The 10,106-nt window shown below is 49.9% G+C and overlaps 1 protein-coding gene across 1 annotated transcript; it reads right to left on the minus strand.

Annotated features, from left to right (window-relative positions):
* Positions 1 to 4,483: 4,483 nt before the first annotated feature.
* Positions 4,484 to 10,106, minus strand: LOC112888452 (clathrin interactor EPSIN 2). The gene is made up of 14 exons (XM_025954675.1): positions 9,849 to 10,106; positions 9,336 to 9,428; positions 9,166 to 9,217; positions 8,978 to 9,057; positions 8,810 to 8,888; positions 8,583 to 8,666; positions 8,315 to 8,460; positions 7,845 to 8,201; positions 7,646 to 7,687; positions 7,459 to 7,557; positions 7,208 to 7,392; positions 6,797 to 6,996; positions 5,467 to 6,406; positions 4,484 to 5,380 (listed from the first exon to the last, which is right to left on the minus strand). Exons 2-14 carry the CDS (start codon positions 9,368 to 9,370, stop codon positions 4,875 to 4,877), a joined length of 2,805 nt encoding a protein of 934 aa, XP_025810460.1. The 5' UTR covers positions 9,371 to 9,428; positions 9,849 to 10,106; the 3' UTR covers positions 4,484 to 4,874.

Here is a 10,106-nt window from a genome sequence, read left to right on the forward strand (position 1 = left end):
ATGCAGGGACCCTAGGTTGCAGGGAGCCAGGAGCCCTGCCTTTTATAAGGCCATAGGGCGAGATTGCAACCCAAGGTCGTTCGGAGACGAGAAGGCAAGTGGCAACGTAGCACATCACATTGGCATTGTACAAGGAGGAAAAACTGAATGGGACGAGCAAATCACTTGCTGGCTCGGCAAAAGACTGAAGCTTGGAGGAGGAGGAACAGGCACGATCGACGACCGTGAGTGCGAGAGAAGCGAGGTCGACCACCAAAGCGAGGGGTGCTCTGAAGCGTGCACAGACGGAGCGGCTCTCGCCTCGTCTGCCGCCTCACACGGAACGGGATGGAAAGACGGGGGTGGTGGACGCGGAGCTACGCGAGCACACGCCTTGCGCCGCGCATGGCATGGCATGATTGCGTCGCGGCACCTTCACATCTCGTCGTCAGTTCGTCAGGCAGGACGCCCATGGACGACGGGAGGAAGAAAAAATGGCTGATGGAAAACCACCTCTCTCTTGAGCCCGTGCGTGGCAAACGCAGCGCGAGCTTTAATTTGTGTCCACCTCTCTGGCTCATCGTGCAACGCGCTCCGGGCCCCTTGGCTTGTTCGCTCTGTCACCTCGTTAATTTGATGCGTCGCCGAGAAGATAGAGATTAATGGAGCTGAGGAAACAAACAACTGAAAAAGTGCCAATGGGTTGTTGCATCCCATCCTAGACCTGAAAAACTATGGGAGTAGGGATAACAGCCCCAATTAAGATCTTCCGGTTTCTCTGCTGGGAAATATATCTTATATGGGCGTTCTCAGTTACAGGTCACCTCATCACAGGATTGGCATCTATCGTTTCAGATTCAACAGTAGCAGAAATCACGTTTGAGGAATCTCAGGGTGAAGCAGCATCATTTCGAACAAAATTTTGCTTTTGTGTTAGTGAGCAGCATCATTTCAAACATAAGTTAGCTTTGGTAGTTCAGTTAAGACTACTGACGAAGTACCAGTGCACTTTTGTTGGCTGTTGCTGCATGAAAAGGAAACAATCTGAAGCCACGAGTGAGAGCGTGGATCCATGTTGTGCATGCATGAGCCCTACTACTAATTCTTATCTTTTCTTTTTCTAAAGTGGATACTGCTAAATCTTACTGTTGACATAATTCCTTAGCAGCACTCGGTTCGGTTCCCGAGAGGAGAGAGGGAGATGTGCACGATGTCAAACACGTAGCGTAAACCCTAGGTAAACCAAGGTACAAGGTGACAGATGGGAGTACGATCGATCGAGTTAAGACTTCGTAGGGAGAGGATCGGAGATTGGTGATAGCATCGCACGAGGACAGACGTGTCGAGGCGACGAGGGAGCCAAGGAAAGGGAAAAAGGGTCGCGTCATGCAGCTAGTCCAAGCGACGACACAGACAGTGGCAGGGGGCTGCCATTGCAAGCGCGTCGACCACCGGCGATCACGGATCGTCTAGAGATCAGCGACGCGGAGCTCCAAACCAGACTGGAATGTACGCTATCGAGTTTGCTGCTAACTGGGGACAAAGATGCCAGTGTCAGCTAATTAAAGAAATTAACAGATCCTGCCTTTTCTAATCTTAATTTCTCCCTAGCTGTACTCAGCCAAGGAACAATCAATTCTGCGTTTGTGTTGGTCTTGAGCCCGGCAACACCATAATCTGACATGAAGTATACCAAGTAGCAGTACCGGTAATATCTTTCTAGCATGTAGCAAATTCTTGGGAGTTGTTCTGAACTGAAGAAGATGCAGTTCAATGAAGAACCTATCATTCATTATGCACAAGTCCAGTTGGATTTACAGGTAGGAAGAAACTATAACTATTTACAGTTATAGGAGCAACCATTTTAGTAGTCACCACCTAAAAGGCAGTAGTAACATGTGATTGTTTACTGAAAGGCAATTGTGCCACTAGTGTAACTAAGGAATATGCCAAGCATTAAGCTTGGACTGGAGTAGATCGCTGATGACCTGTGCAATCTCTTGGCACGTTTGCCGAGCTCATGTTACTGCAGCCACTGCACAAACGCTGTACTATACTGTATGCTAGTACCCCGCTACGGCATACGTGCTTACGTAGTAACGTACAAGCATGAGCCTAATTCCTTTAGGCTTTAGCTCGTTGACCTCGATCAGGAGGCGTCGAGTTGCGGCCACCGTGGGATTCTCAAAAGGAGAAAACCGCGGCCAACAGATTCAGTAGCTACCACGCTACTGCTGCTGTAATGCCGTGCAGCAAGTCAAACGGGGATTAAAAAGAAAATTGGAGGCCAGGGAGGAGCACATACGCTCGTAGGTAAGTTACGGATGCGTAAACGCTGGATTGATCAGAGGACGGTTCCGATCTCGCTCACGGCTTACTGGTTTAGTTGAAGCTGCCCGGCTCTGAACATTTCTGAATTGCTGATGTTGTCATGGATGAATGGATGATACAGAACCTTGCCGCACCTCCAATCCTCCATTTCTGACTTGCTGGATCCACAACCTTCACGTTCGAACGTTGGAGCGTACCTGACGGCAAGGGCGTCACCAGCCTGCTAGTGCCATCCACTTTGGCAGTCCGCAGGCGCCATTGTAGCAGTTCAGGTCACGCAAGCAGCCAGCGTAACCAGTTCAGGTCGCGGAGGCGTTGCAGGACGCAGACACGAACATGGAGCCTGAGATGCCCGCGGAGGGGAGAAGAGTGCGGGGCTCATGACGTGGTAGAAACGGGATACGCAGACGCCCGGTGACGCTTCTGGGCAACAGACAAGGTAGCTGCGACCTGCGAGGGAGGAAGACGCCGGGATGGCGGCAGGCCCACATGGAACGCGATGCGGCCAGGGGATCGGAAGCGCACCGGAAAGGCGGACGCGGCGGCCGCCGAGATGGACCAAGGGAGGATGCTGCAGTGCTCTGGGGGTCGGCCGGTGGTGCTGATCGCGACGCCGCGGCGAGCAGGAGAGCGCGCGGGGACGGTCGGGGTGGACGGTATCTCGATTACCGTCCAGCCCGGACGGTATTCCAATTGCCGTCCCTGCCTGGGTTATGTGGATCGTTGGATCCGGAGGCTGCGGCCACGATTGGACCGGAGGGACGGAAGAGTAGCTTCGCCTGGGCCATGCGGCGGCCCAGTTAGTTAAGCCCACCTTTTGCTGAGCCCGATAGAGAGATCTGGTTTGCATCTTGCTGCCCCTCGTGCTCGTCGTCGTCGTCGTCGATTCCCTTGGTTCATCGCTGCCTGTTCCATCCATCCATCCAATCGAGAGAGAGCGCGAGGTCAGATGACATGTCCGGTTTTGTGGTGGAATTGCATTGGCTTGCCGCGAGCGAACGAATTGAATAAAAACAAGGTGCGCTTGCGGGAGGCCATCTCGGGCCACTGGTGGAGCTCGTCGGCGACGCGGAGCTGGAACATGAAGCCCTCGAAGGTTCGGTCGACGTAGCTGCGACTTTTGTAAGGCCAGAAGCCGACTAGCCGAGCACCACCGAGGACGCCGGCCTCCTCCATGGCGTCGCGCTGGGCGACCTCGCCCATGGAGAAATTCCTGTGGACATCGTTGACGCGGCCGCGGAGAGGCGTGCGAGGGGTGGCTCCTGGCGCCCGCAGGCCGTGGAGGCATGTCGGCTGCGCGGAGCACCACGTCGTTGAACCAAACGCGGAAGCGGCGCGGTCCATGGGCAAGTGGGACATAGGGCTGAGCGCGCGTGCGTCGCCGGCGTCGTTGTGGTGCCCGTCACCGTGAGGAACCGAGAGCCGGAAGGGTCGTCCCCCATCCAAGGAGGACGACGATCAGGGATGATGGCGGTGCCGTGGAGGTGGCGCGTGCCTGCAGTGGTGGCGCCGTAGACGGAAAGGTCGCATCGCCGAGGCGAGGCCGCGCCGGCGGGGAGCGCACGCCCAAGTCATGTCGGTGGTCGGGAGTTTGAAATACCGACCGCCTGGACGGCATTTCGTTTATACTTACCAGGCCTGGGGTCCAATAACCGTTCGATCCGAAGATTGCGGCTCGGATTCCGCCTGACGAAGCTACCCGGGCCGAGGGGAGGCCTCTCTACCGGAGCCCATCTTTTATGGCGGCCCCGTTGGCGAATTTGATGGCCGCTTTGGCGGCCCAAAGCTTTCCCCTCTGCTCGGTCTTCCTATTGGCCAATTGTTAATACTTTTTTTTTGAGAGGGGCCAATTGTCAATACTAGATCAGCACATAGCAGCAAACAAACGGCAAGTTTGAGAGCACGATTTTTGCATAATATCGAGCTTGTAAAATAAAGCAGTTTAAGCCTGTTTTTAGAGTCAGCTAACTCCAAAGTGTTGCTAGTTCTAGCTCCAAGAGCCGTGCTAGTTAAGTTTCAAGCTATTAGTCCAAGAGCTAGAGATGCCCGTCCGGCTCCAAGCTGCCGTTATATCTTCGATAGTCATTCCTACTACAATAGCACTGTACACACAACCGCCGACTGGAGTACCGCACAGTAAAGTCAAATTCGAGACATGTAAAACTACAGAAAGGAAAGAAAACTCAACCACATGGTACAGCCTTTTATTGTCCCTCCAGCAAGAATGCTGAAACAAATAGTATGTTTACCGCAAATGCAACCTATAGCAAATTATACAGTTACAACTACATGGGAGCTTGTAATATCAAGGCTTTGCATCCAACACAACACAGTAGTTGTAGCGTCGCCCTCGTTCACCTGTTTGCTATATGCTATTTAGTAGGTACAGTATCCATCATGGATTGTAAAAAGAATAGTGACGAAAATTATACCCACCCACACCCAAAAGGATCAAGAAATCATACACAAAGCAAAACCAGGTGAGCAGAAAACATATGCCTTCTAAACTGTTTATCAACCTCCAGCCGCATAATCTGTGGTGTGGCAAGGTGATGCCTCTCATCTCACCTGTATCCTCCATATGGCTGATGACCACCGTATGCAGCACCCATTTGATTGTAGCCAGCACCGGGCATTCCACCAGGACCCATTCCCATAGGAGGCCGCATCGGCATCCCCTGGTTCATCCCCATGTTCATTCCTCCCATCAGTTGTTGGTTCATCCCCATCCCCATTCCCATCGGTTGTTGGTTCATCCCCATTCCCATTCCCATCGGTTGTTGGTTCATCCCCATTCCCATCCCCATTGGCCGATTCATCCCCATTCCGCTACCATAACCAGCACCTGTACCCATACCCATGCCCATGGGCCTGCCTGCACCCATTGGGTTGGGAGGTGGTGCCATGGCACCCGCACCAGCCCGACCAATGCCGGAACCAGCTCCCATGGCTTTGCCCATGGTGACGGTTGACACCACAGGCGCTTGGTTTATTTTCTTTTCTTGCCTTTTCTCCTTGCGATTGATTGAATCAAAGTCAACTCCAATATCAGCATGAGGGTTCGCTTTTGCTGTAAAACATATGCAATGAGGTCAGACAACACAAAGGTAGGCTGTTGGCATTGCAGAAAAAGAGAACACATGACAAGCAACTTACGTCCAGAAATGTCCAGATTGACTAGACCACGGCTCAGAGTATCAGACCAAAGCTTAGACTTGGGCTCGAATTTCTTCACTGGCTCAGTCTGACTAACTTGCAAGGCTGAAATGAGTGTTTCTGGAGGAGCTGATGAACTTGAGTGCAACGGGAAGCTGGTGGCAGCAGGCACTGAATTTGGCACGCCAAGAGGCTGGGATGCTCCCCGAGAAATCAAAGCTGGCTGTGGAGCTGATGTTCCAGTTTGAGGGAGGAAGCTAGGCTGAGATGGTTGTTGGTTTGCTGGAGCAGTGAACTGAGAAGTCTGTGGAGGAATGTAGGACGGAGCTCCACTCTGTGTAGGAACCCCAGAGTGGCTATCAAAACCAGCCCCTGATGTTGGTTGCGTAAAGAAGTTTGACTGCCCTGATGGCAGATTGGGTGCTACAGGTTGAGGACCCTGAGAAGGAGCAAATGATGTGGCCACAGCCTGGGGAATTTGAGACTGGCTGGCAGCAGCAGGATGAGGTGCTTGTGAATAAGCAAACGCGTGAGCAGCCTGAGGTGCTTGAGGAGGAGCAAATGCTGTGGGAGCAGCATGAGTAACAGGCGATGGGCCAGCAACTGCAGGCTGAGGTGCCTGAGAGGGGAAATTAGTAGAAACTGGTTGTTGAAGAACCGCGGATGGATTCGCAACTGATACCTCTGAAGGAAAGGAGGTTGTGTTTGCAAAAATATCTTGCTGCTCAGGTGCAGTGTTCGATGCAAAAGTGAGATCACCAAGGGTATCTTCAAAACCAAAGCTTGCGGCAGGAGCAGGCTGGAAAGGATTTGCATCTGCACCAGGTCCAGTGGACTGGAAAGAACCAGCAGGCGCAGCATTTGTCTGAGGAACTGCAGGACTTTCATCACGAACCGCCTTGAAAGGAGTAGGATCCCCAAAAGGATTTGATGCATCTATCTGTTGGAACGTTAAAAGACAATAAAAAGAATGCTTAGATTAGAAATTATGACTAGATAGATTAAAAGGAAACACAACAGAACCATCACCAAACGAAGTTACTTGAAGTTCAATTCAAAGCATTCCTACAGACGGAAATTCTGTCATTACTACTACAGGCGCTTCAAGGTTAGGAACAGTTCTAAATAAACAGATATCACTTTGTTAATAAGGTATTCCCCTTATAGCATTTAGCTTATCTAATCCATCAAACTCCACAAAACTATGAAAAACTCTTACATTGTTTTCAGTAGAACAGTTGCAAGTCAATTTAAGAACATATGCTCTGTAAAACTGCATCACAATCCCCACTAGAAGAAACATACTAATGCCAGTAAGTTATGCACATACCTCGCCAAATCCGGAAGAAGTTGGTGGCATACCCATGAAATTATTTGTCTCAAAACCTGAATTTGCTGGTGGCTCAACATTTGATGTGGTTGTTGGTTGAGGCACAGATACCAAAGCCAGTGAACTAATAGGATCTGATCCAAATAAATCCATCTCCAAGCTATTCACCACTGGCGCAGGGTTCACAGGAGAGGAAGAATCTGAAAAGGGGTATAGATCAGCAGAAATAGTATCAGTACATATTGACCACAAAAGATATTTATACCGAAAACATGCCAGGTTAGACACCATTCCACAGTACAGTGTTCTGGTAACTGAACAAACCACAAAATAGTCCTTACATACTGATTCTCACATTACTTCAGTTTACACGAGTGATGTACTTACTGCCGAAAAAAGAACAAGCTATACCTGGTACAGATCCACGTGGATCAAACTCATCAAATCCATTAGGCTCAGCGTGAGCAGTTGGTGGTGCAGGTACATCTTCGACAGTATTATCGTGAACCCCATTCACCTGTTCTGCAGGAACACTTGTTGCAGGAACAGAAGGAGAGGACACCTTTGGCACAGCAGCAGGAATACTTCCCCCATTTCTGAAAGTGTTAGTTAGGGGTTATTGCTCAGCCAAGAAATTAAAGCACCCAAAATAGACTACTCACCTGTCAGCGTGAAGATTATCCTGGCCATCTCTTGTAACATCTTCGTAGTTTGGTGGTGGTGAAGCAATCTGCTGGTTAGAGAGCTTTCGTTCTATAGGCCTGTCAACGCAGGTAACACAACTTAGAGGGCACACTCCAAAAGGAAAATGCTAAGAAGTTGTGTAAGTGACCAATCTCCATTATTTACCTCTCATCCTGGGTAGGCGCATCGGCGTTGCTGCCACGGCCACTGCAAGGAAAACAGAAGGATGTTCAGATCCAAAGACCCCTAAAATCCGATGAAAAGTATATTATTGATTTAGTAAATACTATTCGGTATATTAGTTGCCAATACGACTATGGCCATAAAGCAAGAATTTCAAGTTGAACTAAAAAAGAAAACAGACCGGGATGAATAAGCTTCATCATCCCCATATGAATCCCTTTCCCGACCATAGCTCCTGCGGCCAGTTCCTTCAGCATATTCATGGTTGCTCTGACTTCCTTTGTACTCATCTTCTCTATAATCTCTACCATAGCGTTCATTGGAATCTCTGGAATAACGATCTCCTTCCCGATTGGGTGTATCTCCAGGACCACCATATCTGTCATCGTCCCTGTATCCATATTCTCTTTCCCTCCCATTTCCATTTCTGTTATCGTATCTACTGCCATAGCTGCCCTCAAGACGATCATTGTCATAACCGCTACCGTATCCACCTGGGCTCCTGTGTGTTCCACTGGTGGCAAATGCACTCCGGTACCTAAAGATGGCCAGATAAAAGTAATCAATAAAACAAGAAGAAACATACATGCCTGTAAAACAGTGTGCACTGACCAATATGAATAGCAAGGGATGAAGCTAGACTATACTCACTTGTCCCTGGTCGCAAGCGCTTTCTGCCTAACTTCCTGTATTCTTTCTTTATCATTAACTAAACTAACAAGGCTCTGGGATTTCCTCCGCACATTGCTGCCTTGATCTCTCCCAGAAGAATCAATGTACTGGAAGTCAGCAAGTGTCTGGAATTTAAGCATAGTGTCAGAGAACCAGGCAAGTAAGATACCAAACACCTCCGCTGCCACAATCTAACATTATGATGGTTGTGAACATATAATGCTGAAAACTGGGTGGATAGCATTACCGATATCTGATATGCATGCTCTCTTATGTCATCAATAACTCGCTCGGTACCATGCGCAACCAGGTAATCCAAGACAATCAATCCCTACCACACATGAGAAAAACGGAAAAGAGAACTTCAGTTTCAGTTGACCAATAAAATCATAGCAATTATTTATAATATAAAAATATTGCCAAAAGCAGCACTAAAACCTATATTTAATATTCATGGCTGCAAGAGAATTTTACCTTGTAAACATGCCGCCAATTTTTACCAGTGTCATTGATCCTCTTCCACACAATATTCATGATCATCTGATACTCATGACTGCAGATGGACATGCAAACCGCATTATACCAGGAAAGCTGGTTTCTGTTTGATAGATAGCCAATAAAAAAACAGAAAGGAAAACATACTAGTTATGCGTTGCTTGAGCAATGTCTGCCAGGAGAGATCCATGTGGGCCCCATGGCTCGTTGCTTGTGGCGTCGAGAATCTGTGCACAAATTATAACAAGAACATCATTCTTTTTTTCTAACAGCTGGCAAGGGAAAGTAAGAGCAACCAACTGAATTTGCCCATGAACATGCTTGAGATCTTTCACCTTTTGTTCTATTCTGGGAACCTTGAGGACATTCTTATTCACCTCTCTTTTTCTGCAGCAGCAGGAGGAGATGAAAACAAATTACTAGGTCAATCCATGCGACAAGCAAACAAGTAACGCTCGCAATCACACACAGTATACGACAGGAATATAGCATGGAAACTACGTACATGTCCCGGACCGTTTGATTGAACACTTTCTTCATGGCTCCCTTTCAAATCAAGCTTCTTGTGCCCAGCTCTATGTCCTCCTCGGTTGGGTACCTGCACAATCCATTCATCCATATGATCCAACTATGATCGAGATCCCATTATAAGCATCCTCATTTCTTTTCGGACCCCGACTCAAAGCTCTAAGCATGAATCACAGCGCTCCAAACCAAGCTCGAACCCCCAAAAAAAAATGAAGTCGATATAACCCGGCACCAACATCGAAACAGCTCCAACAACCACAAAGGGGTCGCTAGATCTTCGCTGGCCGCGCCGGTGGCAAACTAGCGGCAGCGTCCGTACAGCACGCCCCAGATCTAGCAGCACCGACAACACCCCGTCACCCGTCGAGATCCGGCGCGCCGAGCATTCCACGCCAAGCTCTCCAAACCCACATCGACATCCGACGGCGCCGCCGGGCGAAGCGATAGCAGCAAGAGTAGAAACAGCAACAGACAACGATCGGAAGCGCACCTGAGGAGGCAGGCGGGGCCGGTGCAGATCGGCGGGGCGCGCCCCGGCGAGGCGCGTCGGCGGAGGCGGGAGCGGGGGCGGGGGGAGTCCACGGGGATTCCACTCGACGGGGGGCTCGGAATGGGGAGAGGGGAGGCGGGTGGCGGTGGTCGTGCGCGGGTCGCGCCCGCTTCCCTTGGCTTTCCTTCCTTTTTCTTCTTCCCGAGCTGTCGCTCGCTCGCCGCGACGCGCTGCGATGCGAATGGGTTGGCGAGCAGG

This window comes from Panicum hallii, chromosome 1 (genome assembly GCF_002211085.1).
Source record: "Panicum hallii strain FIL2 chromosome 1, PHallii_v3.1, whole genome shotgun sequence".
NCBI classification, from domain to species: Eukaryota; Viridiplantae; Streptophyta; class Magnoliopsida; order Poales; family Poaceae; genus Panicum; species Panicum hallii.

What these genes read in the sequence shown, in the direction of transcription:
- LOC112888452 (XM_025954675.1), bottom strand. Translation starts at nt 9,370, where the DNA reads ATGAAGAAAGTGTTCAATCAAACGGTCCGGGACAT. An exon ending in AATCAAACGGTCCGGGACAT is followed by an intron (nt 9,218 to 9,335) that starts GTACGTAGTTTC and finishes CTGCTGCTGCAG; the next exon opens with AAAAAGAGAGGTGAATAAGA. An exon ending in GCGCCTACCCAGGATGAGAG is followed by an intron (nt 7,558 to 7,645) that starts GTAAATAATGGA and finishes CTGCGTTGACAG; the next exon opens with GCCTATAGAACGAAAGCTCT.